The 25333-nt window shown below is 39.6% G+C and overlaps 6 protein-coding genes across 15 annotated transcripts; 2 read left to right on the top strand and 4 right to left on the bottom strand.

Annotated features, from left to right (window-relative positions):
• The first annotated feature begins 53 nt into the window (after positions 1–53).
• LOC107217154 (DNA-directed RNA polymerase III subunit RPC9) lies at positions 54–851 on the top strand. The gene is made up of 3 exons (XM_015654539.2): positions 54–195; positions 278–548; positions 626–851. The coding sequence occupies exons 1-3, from the start codon at positions 188–190 to the stop codon at positions 743–745; spliced, it is 399 nt and encodes a 132-aa protein (XP_015510025.2). The 5' UTR covers positions 54–187; the 3' UTR covers positions 746–851.
• On the bottom strand, positions 783–2829 carry LOC107217160 (density-regulated protein homolog). 6 transcript variants are annotated; one of them, XM_015654557.2, is made up of 6 exons: positions 2702–2829; positions 2314–2429; positions 1515–1599; positions 1273–1449; positions 986–1125; positions 783–907 (listed from the first exon to the last, which is right to left on the bottom strand). In XM_015654557.2, the coding sequence occupies exons 2-6, from the start codon at positions 2386–2388 to the stop codon at positions 863–865; spliced, it is 522 nt and encodes a 173-aa protein (XP_015510043.1). In that variant the 5' UTR covers positions 2389–2429; positions 2702–2829; the 3' UTR covers positions 783–862. The 6 variants fall into 6 exon arrangements, with proteins under 6 accessions (XP_015510043.1, XP_046596428.1, XP_046596427.1 ...); XM_046740472.1 differs by having other exon boundaries at positions 2698–2716; XM_046740471.1 differs by lacking the exon at positions 2702–2829 and adding an exon at positions 2516–2691.
• A 989-nt stretch (positions 2830–3818) lies between these two features.
• Positions 3819–5909, bottom strand: LOC107217147 (transmembrane protein 120 homolog). Its single transcript, XM_015654526.2, has 6 exons — positions 5536–5909; positions 5130–5248; positions 4891–5049; positions 4733–4825; positions 4420–4637; positions 3819–4244 (listed from the first exon to the last, which is right to left on the bottom strand). Exons 1-6 carry the CDS (start codon positions 5602–5604, stop codon positions 3838–3840), a joined length of 1065 nt encoding a protein of 354 aa, XP_015510012.1. The 5' UTR covers positions 5605–5909; the 3' UTR covers positions 3819–3837.
• Positions 5910–6323: 414 nt separating this feature from the next.
• LOC107217473 (armadillo repeat-containing protein 5) lies at positions 6324–10345 on the bottom strand. 3 transcript variants are annotated; one of them, XM_046740458.1, is made up of 7 exons: positions 9870–10345; positions 9561–9781; positions 8962–9392; positions 8447–8720; positions 8042–8241; positions 7705–7966; positions 6324–7634 (listed from the first exon to the last, which is right to left on the bottom strand). In XM_046740458.1, the coding sequence occupies exons 1-7, from the start codon at positions 10122–10124 to the stop codon at positions 6701–6703; spliced, it is 2577 nt and encodes an 858-aa protein (XP_046596414.1). In that variant the 5' UTR covers positions 10125–10345; the 3' UTR covers positions 6324–6700. The 3 variants fall into 3 exon arrangements, with proteins under 3 accessions (XP_046596414.1, XP_046596416.1, XP_015510499.2); XM_046740460.1 differs by having other exon boundaries at positions 9184–9392; XM_015655013.2 differs by having other exon boundaries at positions 8042–8226; positions 9870–10339.
• A 233-nt stretch (positions 10346–10578) lies between these two features.
• On the top strand, positions 10579–18395 carry LOC107217408 (active breakpoint cluster region-related protein). 2 transcript variants are annotated; one of them, XM_046740457.1, is made up of 14 exons: positions 10579–10714; positions 10870–11630; positions 11766–12246; positions 12503–12731; positions 12803–13082; positions 14283–14462; positions 14546–14761; positions 14831–14950; positions 15035–15279; positions 15412–15673; positions 15759–16041; positions 16175–16445; positions 16519–16690; positions 16759–18395. In XM_046740457.1, the coding sequence occupies exons 2-14, from the start codon at positions 11517–11519 to the stop codon at positions 17152–17154; spliced, it is 3249 nt and encodes a 1082-aa protein (XP_046596413.1). In that variant the 5' UTR covers positions 10579–10714; positions 10870–11516; the 3' UTR covers positions 17155–18395. The 2 variants fall into 2 exon arrangements, with proteins under 2 accessions (XP_046596413.1, XP_015510420.1); XM_015654934.2 differs by having other exon boundaries at positions 10585–11003; positions 11106–11630.
• Positions 18396–18703: 308 nt separating this feature from the next.
• LOC107217355 (tyramine beta-hydroxylase) lies at positions 18704–25152 on the bottom strand. 2 transcript variants are annotated; one of them, XM_046740462.1, is made up of 10 exons: positions 24453–25152; positions 22357–22510; positions 22103–22249; positions 21760–22007; positions 21232–21385; positions 20465–20728; positions 19921–20151; positions 19664–19792; positions 19396–19570; positions 18704–19271 (listed from the first exon to the last, which is right to left on the bottom strand). In XM_046740462.1, the coding sequence occupies exons 1-10, from the start codon at positions 24482–24484 to the stop codon at positions 19144–19146; spliced, it is 1662 nt and encodes a 553-aa protein (XP_046596418.1). In that variant the 5' UTR covers positions 24485–25152; the 3' UTR covers positions 18704–19143. The 2 variants fall into 2 exon arrangements, with proteins under 2 accessions (XP_046596418.1, XP_015510346.1); XM_015654860.2 differs by lacking the exon at positions 24453–25152 and adding an exon at positions 22597–22930 and having other exon boundaries at positions 18705–19271.
• Positions 25153–25333: the final 181 nt, after the last annotated feature.

The following is a 25333-nucleotide window of genomic DNA, read 5'->3' as shown; positions in this document are numbered from 1 at the left end:
TGAACGTAGAGCCGCAACTTATCTGGTGAGCGGTTGTATTAATACGCGAAGTAGTCCCGATCAGCTGTTGGCCGTCGCACGCCTTTTGCCCTCCGCCAACTCAAATACAAACGCGGTACGTGTCCATACTGTTTATTCCGAAACTAGCCTAACCTATCTGGTGACCTACTGGAATTGCGTAAACAGGATGGAACTGTGAGTACAGTACGAGGGACGGCGGAGGTCGCCCGTTACTCCTAATTTCTTCATTAATTATTACAAAATTCCAATTTCTAAGGCAAAAGGCGTGCGTCGGATACCTGAGCAATTACGAGGTATTGGACATCTTGCAAGGGGCTAAATCTAATAAGCAGCATCGTAAGCCCCATAATCAGTTGGCTACGATTAGTTATCAAACTATAAGATACCTGGAGGACACACCATCTAAGAAACATACACCAGAATCAATTACAGGATTTTTAAAAGCAGTCCAAGCTTTTAAGTTGACCAAATGTGAAAAGCTTACCCTACTTAATTTGTGTCCGACGACTGCGCTTGAAATTCAATTGGTAAACAATTTGTACAATAATGAGCTAATATTGATGTTCACTTAAGCCGGACATAAATGTAACACAATTATATCCAGGTAATCGAAGATAGTGAAGAGAGGTTGACAGAAGACGAAGTAAACTCCTTGCTCCAAGTGATCGCAACACACCTGGGTAACGATAAGACAAATGATATGGAAATGGATACTGACCAGTAAGACGTGTGTTATGGATAGCAACTGATAATCATTTAGCTTATTTTATGTACATTTATTTATAATAAACATCCGAGGTCATGACAAAATATCAATTAGCATACGTAAATGGCTGTACCACTATCTTTTCTGATCGCCAAGGTCATCTATTGAATCCTCATCAATCTGAAAAACGGTCATTAGTGTATATTGAGTGGATTTTATTCAAGTCGTTATTTTTTTGATATATCAAAAATAACTCACTTGTGGCCACTTTTCAGGGATAACGTCATACAAGTCATCCTTGACATCTCCTTGAATTACTATTTCGTCATCCCCCGTTACACTGGAGCCACATGCAAATTTACTACCAAAAAATTTAGCTGCTACCTTAAGGTCGATATCTGCAAAAAAGATGAAAACAGCTTTACCAGACTGTTGTGCTCTATGGTATATTATCATTTTGCAGCTTATGCCAAACAACAATGATCTTGAGTAGTTTCAGCATATGGAAATTGGACAAGATATAGTATGTTTTTCAATGGACATACCAAACGTACTAAGACCCGTAACAACTGTGACAGACTTCTTTTTGCCTCTTGGAGCCCTTGAAACAGTTACCAATTTTGGTACGTCTTCTTTCTTCTTTGTTTTTAACATTCCTTTACCACCACGTTTCTGTCGCTTCTTCTCATCTTCCCCACCTCCCGAATCAGCTGCTGCATCCTCTGCAACATGAAATCGCCTTGCATGCCAGAATGATGTTCAAATTGAAAAACTAAAAAACGCATACCTAATTTAACTTTCTCAAATTCTGTAGGAAGGTTTCTCTCCAGCCAGTGTTTGCACTTCTCATATTCCGGATAATATTCGCAGTACTGCAAAACGATTATTAATGTAATATTAGTGGAAGTAATAGGTAATCAGAAAGGTCCGAATCCAAGGCAGTGACTTTACATTGTGTCTATTCGCCGCCCTACAGAGTCAATCTATATAGGACATTCTAAATGTGCCAAATGTTAGTGTGTTACAAAATTTTTGGAGTAGAGTGTCCCAACTAGTTTTCGAGGTAAACTAATTTTTATGTAAAAATAATTTTTGGGTAACACAATTTGAAAGTTAGAGAACTGGCAACATAATTCGTACCTTTTTTGTGCGTGTAATTTTCAATAGTGATACAATACAATCATTCATTAACCTTTAGAGGGCTGACATTTTTCCTTTGATACTCGATATTTTTTAGAGGTATGATTGATGGACATAAATAGTCAGCATGTCCGGTAGAGTTTCCGAATTACCTGCTGGCTCCTAAAGGAGTCAGGCCAGCCCTCCAAAGTTCAAATGTCTAGCAAAGGTATAAAGAGGACGGGCTTCATGCAACGTTTGTCACTCGTCTTAAACGTGCCTCGAATAATCGTTCACACTCCAATTTTTTTCTTTTCCGAAAAATTCGGGATAATTAAACGTCAATTTGAGTCAACGCTTAGAATGGCCGGAATGTAGCGTGATTGTTCACTTTGTAGCACGCGTAGACACTTTGAAGATTTCAGGAGAAACGGAGGACAAATATCAGCAGTAGTGCTTATGCTTACTTCGATGGGAAGTGAACAATTTCCGCAGTATTGTACTCTTAGTGGATAAACGAAATCAGCTTTAGGTCCTGACATCCTCGATCTTAACCTCACTTATTACTTTGAATCGACCCGCCCTAGATAGAATAAAAAATATTTCACTCGAAAATTAGATAAATATAGATCAATTTTTGACTGTAATTTATGATTTCTATGCTCGCACACTTCTTTAAACAGGTCAATACTAGTTTGCACAGTTATCAAATCTCCGGGCGAAAAGGTTATGATTAGGAATTCAGGGTGTTTCAAGCAAGTTTGAGGTGCGTAATAACAATGGTAGTGTGCAGTATGCACGAAGTAATACTGTAGTTGCTGTAGTTCGTTGAAATCGTCGAAATGCCTTACAAACCATGGAAAGTGCGGTGAAAGCCTTTCTTCGTTGTCTAGTTTATCGATGTTTAGCGAGATGGCGATACTGGTTGACAATAAAACAAAAAGTTTGAAGCGCTCCTCGGATAATTCCAGTTTCAAACAATTACCGACGGGTAGAATAAGTTTACATTATGTCGTTAACGTAGTTTTATAGAAACTATTGTATTTTAGATATTCGGTTCAGTTACTGGGGTTGAGCGAATAAGTTAGTGAATGTACATGCATACATATTATTACATGTAAAATGCAATGTGTACTATTGTCATTAAAGATGATATTATTTTAACAAATCACTGTATTCTTTGTAAGCGATCATAAATCACGTTGTTGAGAAAATTCCGCACTGTGACTCGGTATAGGTGGGACTGCACATACCCAAATCAATGACAGATACACTGACAATGTTGAAAATCACAGTACATTTCATTTTTCAACGAAATATCCCATGTATAGACATACGCGCGTGTTTGTACCTGTGTATGTAATATGGTTTTGTCACATGCATACTCTACACTAAATTTATATTTTTTACGCTAAGGTATGGAAAATTAGTTCGCACAATTCTTATACGATATGACTGTTCGGTTATGTGATAAATTATACAATTCACTGTTATTTACACATACACATTGTACATTAAATACATTAAATGTAGAGAATTATCATATAACACAGCCTGTCGTACATACACAGTACACATGCGTTGTATTCATTTACGGTATACACCAAGATTCGAATAATACAACGTAATTAGAAATGTTATAAAGCTTTCCGTTCGCAATATCCAGCGAAGTACCACATTTTCACATGTCAAGCATAAGAGAAAAGTGATAAGAAATCGAGAAATGCCAGTAAATGTTGTTCACTGATTGATGTTGACATATTTTTCAGAATGCTACATTATGAAAATACAAAATAATATGTTCAAGTCACGAGATAACGCTACTAGAAAAAAACCTATTGACAATTACATTGAACACGCAATTTTTTCAATCTTAATAACCCGCCTGAGTAAGGTAATTTCTCTGAAATTTGTTGGAGTGGCAATGGGGCATTTGCGAGGTTTGGGACCATGTTTTATAATTGCCAGAAGCTCATTCTAATGCAATTAGTTTATTCGGATTTATTCTCAGAGTTTTTTTTCACAGTAGCCTCTTTTCTACGTTCTGTTATTGATGAGAAAACACCTGGCAAGCTGTTTCGAACGCGCTCGCGTAATTTCTGGGGTATAACCATAACCGTAGTTATCGTGTTTCCTAGAAAGAGCACGAGAAATGTAAAACTCAATACGGGAACATGCCAAGTCGCCTCAGGATGCCATATCAGCTTGTAGAGTGTATAGGCGTTGAACAATTGAAAAAGATAGCCCACAAATAAAAATGGAAGAAGAAATGACAGTCCGCGCCACATCCAGGAATGAAAACCTTCGATTGTTATGTCCATGTTGTGCCGCTCACCCAAGGCCTTCAAACGATATAATACACCGTGTTGATATCGGAACTGCAGATATTGAACCACGCCTATAACATATGACATTTGTAAAATTAATTAGTGCGATTAAAAAGTCAATTTTTTAATATCCTGATTTTTCAGGTTACCAGGTTAATGAAATACCATTAATGTCGTAATTTGGAAATAAATATCGAATGAAATGGGAACACGCATCGAAACGTAAATATCAAGGTAATTACTCACTAATGTAGACGTTGAACCACATAAACTGGCCACGAAAAGCATACCAAGGACCTGTATTTGGCCAAACCAATAGAACTCCAGATACTACAGTTGACAAGAAATGATGAAAACGCCACCAACCTTTTATTCTTGATCCATTGACCTTCAATATACTCTCACGTATAGTCAATGTGCAGTAATACCAAACCAAGAGAAACATGAAGCTTAGCTCCAGTGTCCTAAAAGGTGAATAGACCCAAAATTATCTTGTTTGTTGCATATGATAGCTGCTATATGGTACAATGATAACGACATTCTGATCAATAGATCTTACCTCACATTGGTGAAGAGATTAACAACAGATAAGACAAAGCCGATCATCGACAGAACTAACTTGAATTTCTCATATTCGTCTTTGTACTTAAACCTGTGGAACGATACAAGATTAACTTCATTTTGAAACTTAAATCCCACCAGAGGGTGAATACTCACTTGTCCATTTTGTTTAATATTGAAACATTGACATTGCCCAGTATGATCTTCAAGTAAGTCCCGTTTGGTTTTGGCAATATCTGTTCCATTTCGTGTAACTGTTCAAGTCGTCTGTTTATGTCCTTATCTAAAGATTGACGCACGTCACTAGCATCTAATCTGACAAGGGATAGACAACAGTAAAAATTTGTTGACATGTTCGCTTCTCTGAGATTTTAACATATAGTCTTTCAACTCACTGCCTGAGAGACTTGGTTATCACGTTCATTCTATATCGCTGGTGCGATATTCCCTGCAAACATTTTGCCTGAAGCTCGCCTACCTCTTCCAACTTTGCACAGTACTCTCTGTTCAACGCCTGTAATATACAAAGCATATGTTTATCTATGAAGAGGTGAATTAGAGGAGATAATGTTGTGGGATCCCAACTGATCAATTAACAAATCTGTATAAGGTGAATATTACGTTACAATTACGACTTGAACGAAAATCGCGATAAGCAAGTAACTAAGTCTATATGTACGAAGGTGTTTTGGGAAATAACTGCAGACCTAGTTGAAATTCAAAAGTCTGTGCACCCTTTATCTTAACCTAAAGAATTTATAGTCTATCATTGTGACTTTAATTATTCAAAGATCTCCGTACCTCCAAGACTTTGTACTCTTGCGTTAACTCATTCCAATCCTTGAGACAAGTTTCCACGTCGGTATCCATCTTTGCCAAAAATCCTTAGGTTCGGATCCGAAAAATCGAAACTCAACGCGAGGTTTGGCGGCTACTGGGTTCCGCGTCTCCGCTCTGTTGCGTAAAGCAACGATGACTTATCGGTATTCGATTGACGCGGCAGATAAACATGGGTAGTATAATCGCACTGTCGCTACGCCGTTTGTAGATGAAGCCCCAATCAATGCCGCTGACTGTCACCACTTGTCGAACCGAACTGACCACGGTCACGTTAAGTTTGGGGGGATTAATTACCACGACCTTTGTCTTTTATTGCATTCACAGCTAGCGAACGACCGATCGAACTGGACTGATTGTGAACTAGACTGAACACTTCGAGTCCGGGAATAGACAAGGTCGGTAGTAGCCAAATTATTGTCCCATCTCGGCAAAGAATGGCGCACGCTACGCTTCGCAAAGTTTGTTACACGGTTTCAATGGCACTGACAATGACTACTGCTTATTCGTACTGTTGCGTATAATTGCAATAATACGACAATACAATACGGGAATTCAATTTCACTGTAATGATCATCTTTAGGAAACATGGCTTCCTAATTTGTTTTGTACATGTATTTGAAAAGTTTGAAAGTAGAGTTGACTAATTTATACAGGTTCAACATATACGTGTAACTTGAAACGTTCAATTGAAATGAATAATTTTCACGACTTATGTTGACATGCACGATTCTGGGATGACTGAACAAGGATTCTATTTATTATATTACATTTATTGTTGTCACAGATGTCATTTACCTGCATCAACATGCTTACAATTATCAATTTACAATTACCTTAGGATTCAGGTCACTCTTTGAAAAATCTTACTAATATTACTGTCAAATTTATGTAAGCTGTTCTATTTCGCTTGAACTGTTGTTAACAAGCTTTGTCCCTATTCTACTTAACTTTCCGGTATTGCCTGCACATCTCGGAATTTTTCATATCTCTTTGACTTCGATTATTTCGCATTACAGCCCAATATTTCTATTTATTATTTAATAATATAAGTGGCCGTTAATTTGGGGCGACATTGTGTAGAGCAAACCATTCAATGAATTGCTCTCTATTCTTTGCCATGAATCATTCAATGACAAGAAAGTCCAGTTTTTAGTACTTGTTCGACATCATCGATGAACAGTGAAAAATGCTCACTTTTTGAAAAATCCTCAAATGCGTCCAATTTCTCAGATTTGGTGGATTTCGCGGTTAAAAATATTTTTATACAACCAAGTCTAAGCTCATGGCAGGAATTGGTACGTGCCCAGTGCCATGTTCGACTAATATTTTGAAAATTGATATTTAAAAGGGATCGTTCTATCAACGATTCAAGAATATCTGGCATCAAAAACTTATCAGCTAAAAGTACAGCGTCTAGTAGGGATTCGATATTTCTTTCATTATATGGCATACCATTTACTGCTAGTAGTAACGTATCCAGACCTTCTTTGGACGTATTCTTCAGGTGTACCCTGCGTTTACCAGACTCGTAAAAATTTCCTTCCAACATTGCGGAGAAAACCTCAGATTTTTGACATAGAATGTACCGATACGCATCTATGGTAGTTCCATCGTCTAGCTCAAACGTCACTATTGCAGGCTTTAAATGATTTTCTAAATTCTTAGCGTAGTCAATTCGAGCCACACCTTCCCCTTGGCTTCTATCGACTAATTCTGGCCGGATGTCTAGAGCATTGGCCAACCGACAAACGGCGTGGATTGCATTTACGTGCAAACAGTGCCTTTTGTCAGCCAAGACCCGAAATACCAAAGTTAAGCCATCGTGCGTTTTCAACAGGATTCGAAGTGAATCCTTGGACTGTATTAAATATGGAATCGACACAGCTATAATGAATTTGTGAGTTTCTTGGCCTCGGAGCAATATCGAAGCAAGTTCGCCGAGGGCACAGCCCGTTTCTGCCAATGCACAAAGCTGCCGAGTGTACTGCTCTGAACCGCGCATAGTTTGCAGTTCGAAGATGAATCCTTGCTTCAACAGTGTGACCAAATAGGCTCTATTCCTGAAATGTGAAAAAATTCACTGTTACTACGGGAATTCGTCAACGCTCATATGGATAAAGATCATCTTGCCTAATAATTCTAGCTAGTATTCTCGATGCTCTACTATTCTTCGTTGTTCGAATATAAGCGATCAATGGCTGGATCATTGCAGGGTCAGCCAGCTTGTCAACTGGTTCATCTGAATGGCTCAAACGACTTAGCAGCGATAATGTCCATATGTCAGCTTGTTTCCTCATCGTCGTCATTTTGAAAGCATCACCAAAGTCGTTTGACTCTGCTGCAGATTCCAGAATGATGGATGAGCAGCTTTTTGTAGACTCGACCTCGTCATCTAACTCAGTAAAAATGTTAAATGAGCAATATATATTCTCTGGAACGAATAATGCATGTTTCAATCGTTTAGCACCTTCATCATTTTCAGCACATTCAGTATCGCTGCATACTGGACTGTAGTTTTCTTCGGCGCTGCTATCTGTTTTGTTTGTATCATCCTCAAAGAAGGATTGGAGGGGTGGTGTGCTCGGTGGTGATGAACACATACTTCTAGCACTTCCTGGACTCCAGTCACCTTGTTTGTAGTCCAAGCTGTACCTGGTATTTAAATAACTATCGTAGCCGGTAATGTGTTTTGAGTTTAATCATTATTTTGCATTGAACACGTAATAAACGATGCGGGTATTTGAATAAAATGAAGACTACTGTTTCACCTTTGCGGGATCAACTATTACGCAATTTACATTGAATTCAATGCGATGATTTTCTCAGATGTATCATTGTTTAGCCCTACTGGGTATGTTTTGGCATAACTCACCGTCCAAATTCGCTCCTGTTAAATTTGGTCTCTGTTCTATGGCTCAAAGGACTAGAAGCACTTCGTTTTTTTGTTACATATCGTTCTGCATCATCACCTGTACTTTCTGCTGTCATTTCTTGCAGTTTCATAATCAGTACATCCAACAAACCATTTTTTATCATTTTCAAAATGCTTGGATCATCATATACGAACTGTGCTAGAGCATGTAACAACATAGGATGATATCGGTCGTGTTCTGGTCTTTTCAAAATTCCCAGCATGACTTCTAAACCTACAGAGCAGAAATGAAAAATTTATAATTTCATCATGACTTTTTACTTTCTGACAAATGTGATTTCAGTGCAATAGCAACAAATCGCATTATTATCATTGACGGCAATCGCAATATATTTGTAAATTAAGAATTTGGTTCCAAAACACCTTCCCAAGTATGACTGCTGATTGTTACAACCCCATTGGCAGCCAGTCAAAGTCATAATTCTTGAGTTTTGGACCTCTGAATTTGAACTCACCAGTACTTGATCGTACTCGAGCGCGATTAATAGCCTCTCGACAAAATAGACACAGACTTCCCAACAATTCCCACAAAAATTTGCTATCTTCAGTTATTGACGATACAATACATTCAACAGCACCCAATGTTCCTAGTGATGGTCGATACTCCGCAATTTGAGAGAGAACATACAAGCATTTGATAGCCATTTCATTCTTTTTTTGGCTGTGATCAACTATACATTTAAACCCTTCCTGTAATTGAGAGCCACATCGTGGGTCCGATGATTGAACAAAGGCAAGCATAGCTTTCAGACAGACATGGATTAACTCTTGGTTACTCTTTTCTTCTTTTTTTTCATTGGTGAGTACAAATATAGTTGTTATCTCACGAAACGTTCCCACCTCTAGAATTTCTTCACGACTGCTTTTTGTTGAGGACCAAATATTCCTGGAAAGCAGTAATGTTGAACTATTAGTACAATGGTAGAAACGAACCTATGTTAAATATATGTGTACAGTAATGTTTTTGGCAGAGTACAGTTGAAGTTACTAAAGTAATATGATATACTTTATTACCGACATAAAGATTCTTTGTAAAGCCCAAGAGTTTCTTTACCTGATAGCTCTAACAGCTGTAATTTGAACACGTCGAATTGTCTTTGAGGATTTCAACACGTTGGTAATAATTCTAACAACACCTGCTTGGCACAAAGCTCTAGCATGCCACGAACATTCGGCCAGATTTCCAATCAATCTGCAAGCACGACATTGAATGCTCTGTGACTTATTATTTTTCAAAAGATTCGTCACCTCGGAGGCAGGGTTTCTGCTGCGAAACTGAGATCAAATTTTTTGAGATTATATAAAATGTTCGGTCAATAACGAACTTTTCCGTGAAAAATTTGACAACTAAGAAGAGATTCACCTCGATCCTGACGTATGTGTGGAGGCACATGTTAGCCAGGACACTCAACAATAGATCCAAAATCTTGAGACTATCGGAGTGAAAAAGTTGAACTAATAAAAGAAGACCTCCGTCCAAGACAAACTGTTTTTGACATTTTGAGTCTCTTTTCAAAAGTGTCAATGACGAACAAATCTCGGTCTTTGAATCTGACTTCAAATCCTTGATCAGGTTGAGGCTTAATTGCCTGTCATTTTTCTCACTGCTAGTTGACATTCCTAACCTTAAACAATTTTTTTTTTTTGGACAACGTCAGGCAAGCCTCGGGAAGTGTTCTTAAATATTTTTTATGGGATTCTCGTAATACAGTTTGCTTATTTTCCAGAATTTTTTTGAGCGCTGCTCAGGTGAAAAACATTTGAAGTTTATTTCTTCATCCTATGACAGACGCCGAACTTTCAACGTCAACTCGACATTGCAAAGGAGATACAAGATACTGTTTAGCATTAGAAGTATACAAGATTGCGGGAGTTAATTTCGGAACGCACTCGAACCGTGAATAAATTATGACATCGAGTAAAAAATGCTAAAGACGGTGAATCATGTTTATTTTTTCAAAACAAAGGAAATTGTGCCGAAAGCGCGGAGGCGTTACAGTTTGAACAATGAATGATTTACTTCTTTGGGTGCGTTCCGTAATTAGCTGGCAGCTAGCAGGGCTGAAAACTCCCTAGGACAGAGGCAGAGCTACTTACGAACTGGCCATCGCAAAAGAGATGAAAGATTATTGATAGTTCTGATACCTATTATCGGAACGCACCCTTCGTACAGTGTGCATAAACGGCGAGGAGACCCCCTCAAAGCTCGTGAGTCTTGATTCTGATTTTCTTTTTACTAGCGAGAACAGTGATAAATACTGTCTAGACCAGTGGTGACAGCTTCAATCGGAAAATGTTCTTTTCATCGGAGAAAACAAAATCTGAATCTGGCCCCGGGCCCATGTAACTCGTAAGTTTTGTAGGCAAAAGGACAAAATCTTCTATATTTGGGGAGTTCATTCTGTCGGAGAATCCTCCAGGGATGATTTGCAGCCACATGGGTCTGTCTAGCGGTTGATTATGATGTATTTAAAGTGAGGAATGTGTCTAAATAACGGTTAGTAACCGGAAATATTTACGATTGTACCCAAGAAAATCAAAATCTGATCAAAAATGAATTCAATGAGTGCCGTGGGCTAACGTAAGAAAAGTTCCCCAGACAAATTTGTTGTGGCTTTCCCGGCACGGATTTCGTTATTGCGTAGTGGGGGTTTCACCAAAGACGTCCGTAGGTGTTGTAAGATGACAGCCGACTAGTCGGGCAGGTTGTGAAGATTTTTCTGATGGATCATCGTTGACCGATTGCTCGTTTGCGGTCAGCTCACTGGGATTCAGTTCGCTGTACACAAATTGAGCAATAGCAGGATTTCGCGGGCTACAAAGTTCCCACGTCACGTTCATGACGGCAATTTTCCCCGAATCCGATAAGAATCCCAGTCTGCCTTGAGGAAATTGTGAGTTCCACGGAAAAGCGCCCACCAAGTGGCAACATATCGCGGGGGTCTTGTATATACAGACGTACGCGCGATGTACGCAGGCCGAGTGATCTGAGATAGTTCATCTATAAGTGATGAGCGTATTTGGTGACTTTCAACGGGTATGGGTGCAGAGATTCCCGGACAGCACCCTGCCTGCCGCTTGGGAGGAGGACGTCCGTGCCAACCTGGTGAAACACAAGCAAAAGGTGAGTAACGTCGTGGCTTATTTGACTCAGTGCACATTTAGACAATGATTTTCTGTCATTTGACAAGTGTCATCGCTTTGGCTATTGGTCGCATGCACAATCAGTATTAAATTTGTCATGCTCTGTACTTGACAGGTCACTGCGCTACGGGAGGAGCTTGAGAAGGAAGAATTTTATGTAGAATATCTAGAAAGACTGTTAGCTGATGTAGAGCGTCACAAACAATTATCCAATTGTCCAAGCTTTGCAGCTGTGGAAGGAAAAACAACAGCAGTTGAAGCCCAGATTAAAAATAGTTACGAAAATCTTGAAAACAATTTACAAAATTCCGATAAACTAACCGGCTTACGCTCAGCCCTCGAATCCTCTGCTCCGTCTCTTCCACTAAGAGAGGATATAAGCAAGCTCCAAGATAAATGCGTGTCTGAATTAAGCTCAACGTTGAGTTCTTGCAAACGGCCCAGGAGCGAGATTCCAAGAAGTCCCGAAAAGGTGCTTGAACTTAGGAGAAACAGTAATCCAGATGTTCCTAGTAATTATGTTACCGTTATCGAAGTAACTGGTAGTACGAAAAAAGACAAAAGTGAAGAAGTAACCAAAGATGGCGACGATAAAGGTAATGCAACCAATTTCTTCATTCAGTAATGTCAATACTGCATTTGTTTTAGACATATTTATTCTTGAAGTATGGTTTTAAAATAGCACACATAACAAATTATACGATAATAATTGTAGGGTTCTTCGGTACATTTTTTATTGTTTTTCTTTGTTCTATTTTTTCATTTAGTGGAGTATCTTCGAAAATTGCTTGGCTACATTTAAGGCTGAATTTAATTTAAAGGTGTTATAACCTTTTCATGTTGTTTATCTAGAATCTGAGAATACAATAAATGAAGAGGCCGAAGATGGAGATTCTGAGGCATCAGATGATGAGCCACTCTATGATTCAGTTGCTTTGGATCCGACGGGAGAATATGTTTACATTGATGCACGTGTTGCCCCACTTACTAATAGTAATCGAGTACCTCTTCGAAGGCCGCCGTCGCTCCCTGACTCACCTGGGAACCAGAGCAATTATGTCAACATTGACTATTTTATACAGTATGGAGTTTTGTAGTCACATATATTGACAAGCAGATATTGCATTATTCAAACAACTTTATCTCTTCCAGGCACAGGGCAGCTATGGACAGCGAGGACGAGGAGGGTGCGAGTCCGGCTCCCCCAATCCTACTCCGTGCACTGAGCACTGACAATGAAACAGGAAGTAGTGATGCAGAGCCGCTCAGTTTGAGTGAAGGAAGCTTAGAATCCCCCACACCTACGACACCACGAAGACATGACAAGGGTGGGGAGCGAGATGACGATCGAACGTCAATGGTCAAGTGCATCATAAATTCCGTCGTTGACAGTGAAGCTGTTTATGTAGAATGTCTTTCCGTCATGCTGCAGGTGATATTTTATGATACAGTAAAATTTGAATCATATTTGAGATATTTTGAGAAATCATCAAAAAGATAGGTATCTAAAAGACCCTTATCCAGCTTCAGAAATGTTCGAAAAACAATATGGTGCAAATAAAGATTATATATAGCTTTCTAGCAGAAAAGCGTTCGAAAAAATCAATTTTACGATGTTCTAGGAAAAATGTTGATGTTTAATGAAAATGTATGTGTGTGCTACATATCCAAAGTTGACCTTTTTCAAGGTTTTTGGTTGAAAACACATTTTTTTGCACTTCTTTGAGTGATTTTTCTATTAGCGCAATGGATCGATACTTTGATTTATATATACACAAAGTTTAACGTCATACTACATCACATATTTGTAAAAGAACGTGCTGCTCCATTGCACTGATTCACAAATTAATGAGAGAACTGCAAAAAATAATGAGTTCTCAGCCAAAATCCCGTCAAAGATCAACTTTGATCATATAGGATGAGTCATTCAATGTGTTGAGAATGGAAAGGGCTTAGTTGACGCGAAGTCACGCACACAATTCATAGCACTGTATATTTATTTATTTATTTATTTATTTATTTATTTATTTATTTAAAGATTAACGGGATATATCCTTGTACATAAAATAAGATGTAATACGATATATAAGCATTACGTGGCATGGTAGTGTAGTGTAATTTACAAAGAAATGGCGATTCATACTTCACTAAAGCTCTAGAGAAGTTACTTATAATATGAAAACTAGTGATGTATGGATCAAACCGATTTACATTCTCATTATATGATGCTAACAGATGGTTGATTACAGAGTAATTACGGAGTTTCTGTGTATGTATCAACGGTAAAGGTAATCATGTTAGAGTGATATTGATTTGGAGAGATCTCATAGCTTCTCTGATTGGCTGGAGGGGCGAACTTTGCATTAACTATGCTTCTCCCATTCTCGATATATATCGAGCGACTCACTCTGTATAACACATGCATACATGTTTATTAAACATCCAAATTATTGTTACAACTGTACAGAACTAATCTTTCAGAGCGTACATGTATCTATTCAATGTATTTATATGAACCATTTTGTTATTCAACCATTTTTGAGGCTGGAAGAGGCCCTTACGGGAATCCATTCTTTCACAAGTCAAAGTGACAGGTTTAAAATAAATTGTGCGTTTTTGTCTTCTTTTGTAGTATATGAAGGCTATCAGAGCTACATTGACAACATCGCAGCCTGTGATTTCGGAGGAGGAGTTCGGCACAATGTTTTATAAAATTCCAGAGCTGCATGCGCTGCATAGAGACTTTTTGGAAGGTTTGCGAAAAAAGTCGGAGAAGTGGGATTCCCGAACTACGATTGGAGAGCATTTCAAGGTGCCTACTTTTTATTTCATACTTGATATACCTTATTGAGGTGGATGAATATTTTGACAATTATTTTAATGTATTCCTATCAGGTAATGGCAAGCAACATTGGCCTTTACGGAGCTTTCTTACACAATTATGCCCGTGCCACGGATACTGTGCGCCGATGCAGTGCCAATTCCGCTCAATTTGGACAGATCACAAAAGATATTAGACTGAAAGGCCTACCTAAGGGACAGGGACTCTCCCTGGAAGATCTTCTTCACAAGCCTGTTGCCCGTGTTCAGAAGAATGCCTTAGTACTGCACGTGAGTAGTCGTCTTTCATTCAATTTCCGGTAAAATCAAACGAATTCATTATGGAAATGTCGATTTCAGGATCTCCTTAAGCACACGCCGTCAAATCACGCAGATCACACGCCATTGTCCGAGGCCTTGGCAATGACTAGACACTTTCTTGATGAATTTAATATTATTCAGACAAAATCTATGTTTCCTGTAAGTATTTTGACCCAATTTCGTTTGCGTATCACATTTAATTCAAAATACGTGATGAGCCTAATGTGATTCTAACTATTACAGAGCCATGACCGAGCCCAGAGAAGACTGGTTAAGAATTCGTTTGTCGTTGAACTTGCAGATGGGCACCGTAAATTGCGGCATTTATTTTTGTTCAATGACGTTATTGCCTGTGCAAAATACAAGGCTTCTGGAAGAGACAAGTTCACTTTTGAACTGAAGTGGTACGTTCCTCTAGGTGAGGCTCTCGTCTCGGAAGATAGTGGCGAACCGCGAGAGACAAGTCCAGCAAACGTTGTTGCTCTCAGGTATACATATCTTGTAACACATAATAACACAAGTTTTATTTTTCCTAATCATTAGATGGTTTTATGCCTATTTTTGTTTATTACGGCACTATACAGTATGCACAAACTATAATATATTTCTCTTCGAGATAGATCTCAGGCATGCACGGTAAGGGACCAAATTTTATGGGAAGAAAAGAACGATGAGAAGAGAATTAGGATCGGTGGAAGAGGGTCGGAAAAACATCGGAAAAAATTGGCTGAACTTGAGGCTCAGCTGGTACTGGCTTCCCCAAATCTTGTTCTACGGGTTGCGCATAAAGGGCAACACCGTGCCCACAATTCGTACACTTTCTTTCTCTCCAGCGAATTTGAACGTGCGCAGTGGGTCGAGGCTGTTGAAGCGTTACAACAGGTACTTTGAAACAGCAAAATACTTCTGAATCAAAATAATTGAATTAATTAAATTTTACTGACCATACTGGCAAATCAATTGTTAGGGTGGCCAACCTCCAGGGCCATTGCCGTTATCCATGTATGAGCTCCAGGCGTGGGTTACCGCCTGCCGGACTTACCTGCAAACTGATATGGGCAGTTACCTTCTACGCTCGGGACGAGACGAAAGTCTCTTACTGGGTGATTTGCATATTACCCTACTCGGACTCACACCTCCTGGATTGGACAGGCCTGGAGATCTCTATGTAACGGTGGAAGTCGACAGCTATGGCCACTATTTCAAGCGGGCCAAAAGTCGGATTGCCAGAGGTCAAGCACCAACTTGGGGTGCGTGTAGTTCCATTAGGGCAGGCATTAGTACATACTGCAATAGTACTATGCTAGATGACATTTTTAAAGCACTATCTATTAAAGGATACTTTGATTGGTACGGCATAATATTTGGTTGATTCCCATTTAGGTGAGACTTTCGTTGTTGAATTAGAAGGAAGTCAAAACGTAAGGATTCTATTGTACGAAGAATTTGGTTCGAGAGCTGTACTAAGAGGTAAATGTACACAGCGACTGAGTAGATCATGGCTTCAGTCCGAACAAGTTGAGAGAGCCTTGAGTCTAGGCCCTGCGACGCTTGATGTAGTACTAAAATTTGTTCCAAGCGAAGTAACGCTACGAAGAGTACCTTCCGCTAAACCCCAAGGGCTGTTTGGTGCAAAGATTCAACAAGTTTGCAAGTAAGTAATACATAAAACAGACACGTTTAGACTAGGGTTTTTATCAATTTACATAAACATCAATTTATTTCAGGCGAGAAAAACGCGACGTTCCTTTCATAGTGACTGCCTGTGTTCGCGAAGTTGAAAGACGGGGAGTTGGCGAAGTCGGATTGTACAGAGTGTCCGGTTCAGCTTCTGATTTAATCAAACTTCGAAAATCATTCGAAAGCAACGCTTACGAAGCTGAGCAACTTCTCAAAGAGGTAACTTGGTGACAGTATGAACTCGCATCTACAGTTGGACAGTCAGCTGATCCGATTCATAATTTCAGGTGGACGTTCATTCAGTAACCGGCGTTTTGAAACTTTACCTCCGTGAAATGCCAGAAGCCTTATTCACCGACGCACTTTATCCTGCTTTTCTTGAGGCCTTCCAGACTGGAGAGATGACTAGGGTAGCTGCTTTAAAAAGAGTCCACGAAAACCTGCCGCCTGTCAACAGAGCCGTCATTGACTTTCTCCTGTCTCATTTGATTCGTGTCAACAAACACGAGGCACAGAACAAAATGTCCCTGCACAATTTAGCTACCGTATTCGGACCTACACTCCTGCGACCCGGTACTCATTCCCGCGCGGATCCAAAGAGTCGAGACCCTCTTGCCGCTGGAACCGTTGACGTTATGGCTCAGGCCGGGATCTTATATTGCTTCCTACAAACGCACCTGTAACAAAATCAATCACTCTAGTCCAAGATTGGCGACGTACAATTGACGTGTACGCTATCGACGCTTTACGATAGATGACAGGAATTCAGTATTTTTGGGTTTCGTTATACGTTTTTTTTACAGATTTTTTTTATACGATCTATATTACGGACGGAAATGATGTAGCATTTGATTAGTTATACGTATACGCCGCATAATTCTGTATCCTAATATATTATATAAATATTATAAAATAATTCGAATTAGTGATATCAGGATTGAATATTTAATCACTGGCAGTCGAACAGTAACGAGTTTGGCTGCTTCTACAAGGTAAATTGAAGGTACTTTGATAAATGATGATGAAACGCGTCGTGAGGTCTTTTCACGACGACGATCTGAAACGACTAGATACTACATTATATTTTTTACTATGGACTTTTCTGCGGCCAATACTGCCAAAGTGTGCTTGTGAGAATTCTTCTATTTTATGCTTTGTCGTGGTTTTCTTCCTTTTGATTTTTATTGCTATTATCATTTTCATCATCTCGCCATTTGATTATTCCATACGCGAAACTTTATTTACAAACTACCAGGTACGAGAAAGGTATTTGTCATAGTGAAAGTTCTCACGTACATATTTAATTAATAACGAGAGAAAACCAGTGTTCATGCGTCTTCTACCAGTTGTGCACAATGTTTTGTAGTGTAGTTATGAGTACCGGGTGTAATTTGGATGATTCCGTTCTTTTCTTTTTGCGTCAAAAGTTTTGGGTGTCTTGCGTTTACGCGCAGCTAGTGAGAAGAAGAAAAGTTTATTAATAAAATCGAAGGAAGACACTCAGAAAAACGGAAACAATCGGATAGAGAAAGATCTGTAAAGACAATTCATTCTAATTTTTAATGCGCATACACCGTGTATTATAATACCGTATAATATATTACATATTTTTTAATTTTATACTATATGATCACAACTAGATAAGCAATTGGCGTGGCCGTCATTTTGTAATATATACCTACATACATATACATATATATGTGTACGTAACACACACTCGTGTTTGGATTTATGGTATAAGATGAGAGTCAATCGATTAATCTTGTAACGATAATGTTGCCGAGATCGCGTAGCTAAGTACGATCTGAAATACGTAATGTACACATTTATACCGGACAAATTATACATCTATATATTATATATAAACATATAAGATATGAATATTGTATCAATATACATCATTTATATAATCTTTCCGCAACTTCCGTTGTTTTTTATATATGTATCGATATTTTCCATCCAACTTGATCGTTTGGATGAATGAAAAGCATTCTTTACAAAACTTTGATAAGGGGAAGGCGAGCAGCCTCGAGGATTTCCTGGGGCGTTTGGCAACTTTGCTTTTATCAGGCTTCTTTGATAGAGTGCTTTCACGTTTTCTTACTTTAGTGCACACTCGTTTGGAAACAAAAAGCGAGTTTTATAAACGTCTCAGCATCGTGTTAGCTCTTCAATAATTTTCCACATGAATACGCACTTTACATGTCCTTGGCCCATGTTTCCTTTTGTAAACGAAAACGTATTGTTGCCTTGAATCGTTTACCCAGAACCAATATTTTTATACACCTACACAGAAAGTCCGAGCTGAATCATTTACTTCAGCGTTATAACGTCCTATAAATACCTAAACCTGGCATGTGTTTCATCCACGACAAACAAGCCAGATAATAATTGCGGCAGGGAAAAAATAATTTTATCAAATTTTGCAACATAGAAACTTCTCAAAATTTAATACATCAAATCTCAACTGATCACTGAACGAAAATTTTCTGTTTTATCACATTCACTTTTATTGATACATTTTCGCATTTTACAGGACAATTCAAGGGCCAAATGGGGTACATATTTTTGCAACGAGTGCATCTTCACACATGAATCTGAATAATATATTTATTTTGCGGCATACGTTTCTTTGAAGTCTTCAAGTGTATTCTAATTATATTCCGTAATGATTATGCGTTTTCGTAGATACCGAGGCAGTCACGAGCTGGTGGAGACAAGGGCAACCGGATCGGTGTCAACGCCGCGTTTTCCCACAGCCCTGGAAGTCGGGAGCCATCCGAGCTGTTACATTGCATACCTGCGGGAAGGAAGAAAGCGTCGACATCGTCCAAAGAGAGTGTTAATGATCAGCTATGGAACTTGGACCAAATCGTCCCGTGAACCTGGGTCCTGACCAAAGCCGCAGCTTCATTACCACGTACTTAATGGCGCGGCCATGTAAAGATCGTGGAGGGCTGCTATGCGGACCCTGTTCCATTCGATGCTGTGGTAGTTCTCTGATATTCCCTTGGCGTTCGACGTCGGCTGGTTCTCCCAGTCTCGCATGTAACGGAAGTATGTCCTAAGCGCGTCGCTGCTAATCGCGCTTTTGCACACCTGGATAAGTTACGCAATTTAACGATCGATTTGCGGTGGTTGCAGATATTATTAGCATTCTCAATGTAGTGCAAGTTCGACAATCGTACTTACCTCTAGTCTCGTACTCGGATAATAGTGAATGTAGTTGACGCACATCTCGTCCGATATCGCGAATCCACCCAACGTGACGTTGGACCTCTTCAGACTGTTGTACGTGCACGTTGTTATCAAAGAATCCCCCTAAAAGTGGGTGCTGAGTACAATAACCTATATGTTTTTGTTACGAAGTATCGAGATGCGTAAAAAGGAACAATAATAATAATAGCAGTAACAGCGATAAATTACACGCTTCGCCGAGAAATACCTACGGGCAAAACGGTGATGGGTTTGGGGAGTAGTCTGATTTCCTGAAAATGGGTCGAGTAGTGATTGTCGTGGTTCAGTATCGGTAGTTCAATGCCGTCCCTTACGTGACGAGTCGCGACCTGCGTACCGAGCAAATGGGTGTGAAGCTGAGACCCGAATATTTTTATTCCTTCCCTGGGCAAACCAACTCCGGTACATTCCGCTATGCAGTGACCCGAAAGAGTGAAGGCTTCCTAAACGGCAAATTCATTAATATTGGTATATGCGACGTGTGTAGAAATAGATCCTGAGATGTTAGATTTTTATATTTCCGAAGTTTCGATCGATCAAGTTTGATCGAGAATTCAATTTAACGCAGATTTTTAGTTGAAGTCACAAATTGTTCAGTGGTAAATTTATTTAAACTGTGGTTGGTGAGCCGCCCAAGAGAATAAGATATACCACTTAGTTAATTTAAACATCGCGCGAGTATCCGTGACATATTTATTTTTTAATCAAACCTAATCGATCGAAACTTCAGGCTAATTAAGGTACATAAATTCTTACCTGCCCGGGTGGTATTGCCATCTTGTCCGTGTATTCAAGACCGAGCTCTATTACGCCCGCATCGTACTTCCGAAGGGTTTTTGTGAGAACAAATTGAATTCCCGACGAATCTACCTGGCCTGAATGTAACTCGGGATTGTTGTAATGAACCTCGAGCATTACATGGCGATTGAAATCCTCACCGCCTATCGGAAGACCAGCTTCATCCGGGTAAACGAATGCCTCCGCCCCCATTGCCCAGGCCGCCAGTACCTTTTGACACACCTGCAATCGCCCAAGATGGTCAGTTCAAAATAAAAGGTATTTACAAGTTGATTGGAATCTCTTGATCGCAACTTGCCTAGTTTCTAAAGGAAAAAAGGCTCATCAATGTCGCAGTACTTCGACCACCCTGATGAAAATGATTCCTACGATATTCAACGAATTTTTAGGGAAATTGGGCGATTTCGTGTATAAAATTTTGTGAAAAAAATTATTTTCGTACAAAATTATAAATATGCATAGTTTCTCATACAAACTTAAAGATTTCTCATCAAAATTTGTATTTTTTCAGTAAAAAATCTACAAGCTACTACAATTTTTAACAAAAGATATCCATTGTTTGGGAAACACTATGCATATTTAAAATTTTATAAGAAATAATACAAAATGTTACAATTTCTGTAAAAATTCGTAATAGTAGAAATTTTCACCTGGACACCAATCTCGTCGAAAAATTTCAAAGAAATCGTTGAGCTACAATAAAAGAAACGAATCTTGTACTTCACCTTGGTTTCCTCCGGTCGATCGGGATGATTGCACGGGCCGGCGTATGAGGGAATAGATCTTTCGGGGGGCCCAGCGCAATGGAATATTTCCATATGATGAACAAGGTGCTCATTGCCCGGTTGAATCACCGGTCCGAACTTGAGGACGTGGTGCCTGTCGAACAAAAATCAATCGGATTATCGCTACAACGCACGTAATACAATATCTCATTATTTGAAAAAAGAAACGGGTTGATAAAATTTTCAAAAGATTCGGCCGAGTCCAGAAACGATCGACATGGATCGGAAAAAATTCAGGAAGGTTCGGGCGGGTCCGGAAAAACTGGGACTAGTTCGAGCGGGTCCGGCAACCGTCGATGCTGATTAGAAAAAAATCGGTCGGGTTCAGGTATGTACAGAAACGGTAAAAACGCGTGAAAATGAATCCGGAACGGAACGCAAAAAAATCAGAAGGGTTCAGACGGGTTTGGAAACGGTCGAAACGAGTCGAAAATAATATCCTTTCGCTCGATTTGTTTCTTGGCCTACCTATCTCTCAAGGAGGAGGGAAGCTTGTGAACGTTGCACCAGTAGGTCGTTTCATCGCTGGGTACCTTGACCTGGCTTGCCAAAAGTTCTAATGTCCAAGCGTCGTTCGGGACCGGCGCTGCGCGGTGAACCACCCTGGGTAGTTGAGCCCTGGACATCCCCGTCACCTTGGCGTCGGAGACTTGCAGACCCGCGATGGAGTACAAGGGCCCTTCGCCTTTCAACCAGACAATGTGCGTCGTCCCATCCTGATGGGTAGTATGTATAAATCCGTCGACATCGAATAATTCTTACAAGTGATATAAAACTTTTGTTTGTATCACGGCAATTGTGATGGTCATACTTCGATAACGTAGTCCTCGTTGTCGCAGGTGTCAAATTTTCTTGTATAAGAAAATTTCGTCACATTTCCCCGCTTTTTCCATAAAAAGTCTTTGCAGTCTTGTTGATCGTCGACGCTTATTTTACCGTCTTCATCCGCCCAAACGTCCTGCAGGAAAATATTTACTGTACGTCCGGAAGAATTTCATGCAATAATGTATAGAAAAAGTAACGTCGATATTGGGTAAAAATCGGCTAACTAGCCAAAGGTGTTACTTGTAGGTTTATTTCCCGATGCCAGCCTGACCACAAAATGCAATAATCAGCCGGGCTCTTCTCGCCGTAATCAGAGAATCCAACCGCAAACCAGGTGTTATCTTCACCGACATAGTGAACTTCTACCATGATCGTTTCGTCCGTCAGTTCGACCCTAAAAAAATGTTTCCTGTCATGTTATATCAGAATTTGATGTATTTTTCGGAGTCGGTCGGTTTACTGCAGGTCGAAAAAATGCACCTCCAGTGAAACGTTACATCGGAACCCAAGGGTATCGAATGTACGCGGTTGCTTTCCGTCCCTCTTTTTGATACTTTAATGGTATTTTCAATCGCTGGTTGCCCATGATTGGACTGGGAGAGACTCGTCGTAATTCCTACAGCGAGAAGCAGCAAGAATAACATTTTCATGTTTGCGATGCGGGACGTGATACTTTGACAAAGTGATCGATATACTTCGCGAGTAACAGATTAATTATTTTCTAAATTATTTTCCGGGTAAGACGATGCAGCTAGACTTATGAAAAGAGCAAACTTCGGCGTTGGGAATCGCGACCTCGTATTCGGTACCAAGTTCGAAACGAGACTCAAGACTGCCGCGCATCCGACGAGCGTATTTCCACCCCGACAATGTATAGGACGTCGACGAAGACGGGGATACAGATCCTGCGGACGCCTGCGCTTCTACAGGATCGCGCATCTTCAGCGATTTTTATCCAGAAGGTATCCCAAGCCTCGGCCTTTATAAATATGTTATATTGCATTATTAATAAATTTGGCCTAATATTTTTTTTACTAAAAGTTAAAAATGCCGGATAATTTGTTGAAAATCATCGCTAGCAATAACAATTTGAACGCGACTCGTCATGGTTATACGTATTTTCATCAATGTAATCAACCATGAAATTAACTCCAATTACGCGAAGATTGCTTGATCGCTTTGCTAACGATAAGCGAAGGACTCGATTAGACGAGGTTTTGCGGACCCGGATAATTGATATTGTTGGAGTTGCGTTAGCACGTAGATTGAAGCGTTGCTGAAATTCTAACTATTGAGATTAGGCAGCTTATACGATTTTGCAATATTAAAACGGGCGAAGGTGAAGTGAAAAAAGGATAGCGCGCAATCCTCCTCTACCACGCGTTTGAATCGCGTGAAAGCATGAAACTCCCGAACGTTTCGACCTCATTTCATTAGGAGAGTGCCGTGAATAATATGCAAGTACGAACTGCCAATGGACCCCTGGGCACATTCCAACGGGGTGATATTGCATTCCTTCGGGCTGACGCGACGTTTAAGAAACCGCAATCAAGAAATTCCTCGGTTATGAATTTCGTTTCCGTTATACAGAGTCATCTATACAGCTGCCGTATACACGTATAGATCACAAGATCTTTTCAAGATTACACGTTAGCTTCTCAATCCGATAGGGGATGACAGCTTCCAATTTATTTATTATATATGTATAGGTGTAACATATATGCAGCTGAATATATCAATGGGAAAGACAAACATTGAACTGCAAAGATACATAAATCTTCTCTGCTACTGTGTCATAAAGTGTTGCGCAACGTGACGCAATGCTTGACACTACGTTTTATATGTATGCACGTGTATATATAGAAACAGATCTGCGTCCACACGTATTGCATTGTTGTGCTAGCATTTCCAATTATTGAGAAAGAAACTAGATTTCCTCTTAACTACTCAACTTTAAAACAAACTATCCTCAAGCACCAGCTGCCAAATAAATGGTGTTTGTTTTTTTTTTTATACAGTACGATAGTCGGCTGCTAAATTGAAAAACGCAAAAATAAACGCCTGCGGCGGAAAATATATTATACTTATAGATATTCGTAAAGCCATATCATACATATACAGTATCCAATAATCAAATATTATTTGCTTCCGCTACATTTGCATCGGTAATCGATCAGAACAATCAGGTATATGTGTTATATTTAATGATCAATCGCGCTTAGATGAATTATTGTAACTTAACACGCATTCAGGCGCTAGTTGGCAGCGATTAGCAAGCGAATCGAATGAGATAAAGACGACGACACGACAGCTTTCGGTTTTGCTTGCGTACATACCTATGCGTGGACTTGAATGTTTTCGCAAGCATTATTGTGAAAATCAACTGTATTTTTCTTTACACATTTTTTATGTATGCAAATGCAAACATATATCTGTACTTTTATAGCTAATTCGTGCGTACAAGTTGCCGAAGATCAAGGATTCATGTTATCCGTACATTCAAACACGTCGCACTGACTACACAAATATCCAGTTACAGCGGAATAATTAAGATCGATTGAGATTAATGACACGCCATAAATGCATGAGCCGTTTATTTCTATTTACTTAACTAAAGATACATGTATAATTTATATAATGGATGATACGTATCTGGTGTCCCGCCTTCTTCAAAACCCTGCAACCAGCTCAATAATTTACTAATTTATACTTTTAAGTTCCGCGTTGTGACAACAAGGATCGTTCAGATACGCGCAGGTGTGTGTATTTGTCGGGGAAAACAACCTTACCGTAATAATCTCCCCAAAAAAAATCGTCTGAAAAGTTACTAAATATCAACAGTTATTCGGGGAATCCCCGTGACGTAAAATTACTACAATTCTCGATTTAAAAAAAATCGCATTCTCACGTCAGTTAACGCATCTCGTCTATTTCCCATTGTCAATGGTAAGAGGAAAAAGAAGAGACCTGTCAGAAGACATTGACCTTCCTCGCCTCGCATCATTGCCTCCCTAGAAATAAGAAAAAGTTTCTGCCGGCATAGTTATTCGTTTACGTATGAATGTAACATTGCAGCACACGACGTCGGACGGTGAACCAGTGAAAAATTTGCGATCACATAGATTGTCGACAAGTCTCGTTCAGCGTCGCATCGGCACGGCATATCAGGGCCGTGTTACCGCGTAGCGTCGTTGCCAACCGAGAAGGTCGGCGGCGT

This window comes from Neodiprion lecontei, chromosome 5 (genome assembly GCF_021901455.1).
Source record: "Neodiprion lecontei isolate iyNeoLeco1 chromosome 5, iyNeoLeco1.1, whole genome shotgun sequence".
Lineage (NCBI taxonomy): Eukaryota > Metazoa > Arthropoda > Insecta > Hymenoptera > Diprionidae > Neodiprion > Neodiprion lecontei.
The sequence above is the reverse complement of the archived record's forward strand: the minus strand, read 5'-3'. Positions and strand labels throughout refer to the sequence as shown.

Bases quoted from the DNA above. Each gene is read 5' to 3' on its own strand.
- LOC107217154 (XM_015654539.2), top strand. The intron at 549-625 runs GTAAACAATTTG...AATTATATCCAG, and splicing joins CTGCGCTTGAAATTCAATTG to GTAATCGAAGATAGTGAAGA.
- LOC107217160 (XM_015654557.2), bottom strand. From the start codon at position 2,388: ATGTCAGGACCTAAAGCTGATTTCGTTTATCCACTAAGAGTACAATAC. The intron at 1,600-2,313 runs GTAAGCATAAGC...ATCGTTTTGCAG, and splicing joins ATTGTTCACTTCCCATCGAA to TACTGCGAATATTATCCGGA. The intron at 1,126-1,272 runs GTATGTCCATTG...TCTTTTTTGCAG, and splicing joins TACGGGTCTTAGTACGTTTG to ATATCGACCTTAAGGTAGCA.
- LOC107217147 (XM_015654526.2), bottom strand. From the start codon at position 5,604: ATGGATACCGACGTGGAAACTTGTCTCAAGGATTGGAATGAGTTAACG. The intron at 4,826-4,890 runs GTGAGTATTCAC...ATCGTTCCACAG, and splicing joins ATATTAAACAAAATGGACAA to GTTTAAGTACAAAGACGAAT. The intron at 4,638-4,732 runs GTAAGATCTATT...TTCACCTTTTAG, and splicing joins AATCTCTTCACCAATGTGAG to GACACTGGAGCTAAGCTTCA.
- LOC107217473 (XM_046740458.1), bottom strand. From the start codon at position 10,124: ATGTCAACTAGCAGTGAGAAAAATGACAGGCAATTAAGCCTCAACCTG. The intron at 8,242-8,446 runs GTGAGTTATGCC...CGGCTACGATAG, and splicing joins AACAGGAGCGAATTTGGACG to TTATTTAAATACCAGGTACA. The intron at 7,635-7,704 runs GCAAGATGATCT...TTCACATTTCAG, and splicing joins ATACTAGCTAGAATTATTAG to GAATAGAGCCTATTTGGTCA.
- LOC107217408 (XM_046740457.1), top strand. From the start codon at position 11,517: ATGAGCGTATTTGGTGACTTTCAACGGGTATGGGTGCAGAGATTCCCG. The intron at 12,247-12,502 runs GTAATGCAACCA...TTGTTTATCTAG, and splicing joins CAAAGATGGCGACGATAAAG to AATCTGAGAATACAATAAAT. The intron at 13,083-14,282 runs GTGATATTTTAT...CTTCTTTTGTAG, and splicing joins GTCTTTCCGTCATGCTGCAG to TATATGAAGGCTATCAGAGC.
- LOC107217355 (XM_015654860.2), bottom strand. From the start codon at position 22,766: ATGAAAATGTTATTCTTGCTGCTTCTCGCTGTAGGAATTACGACGAGT. The intron at 20,152-20,464 runs GTAAGAATTTAT...TTTGCCGTTTAG, and splicing joins TGGCAATACCACCCGGGCAG to GAAGCCTTCACTCTTTCGGG. The intron at 19,272-19,395 runs GTACGTGGTAAT...TCCTTCCCGCAG, and splicing joins TTACATGGCCGCGCCATTAA to GTATGCAATGTAACAGCTCG.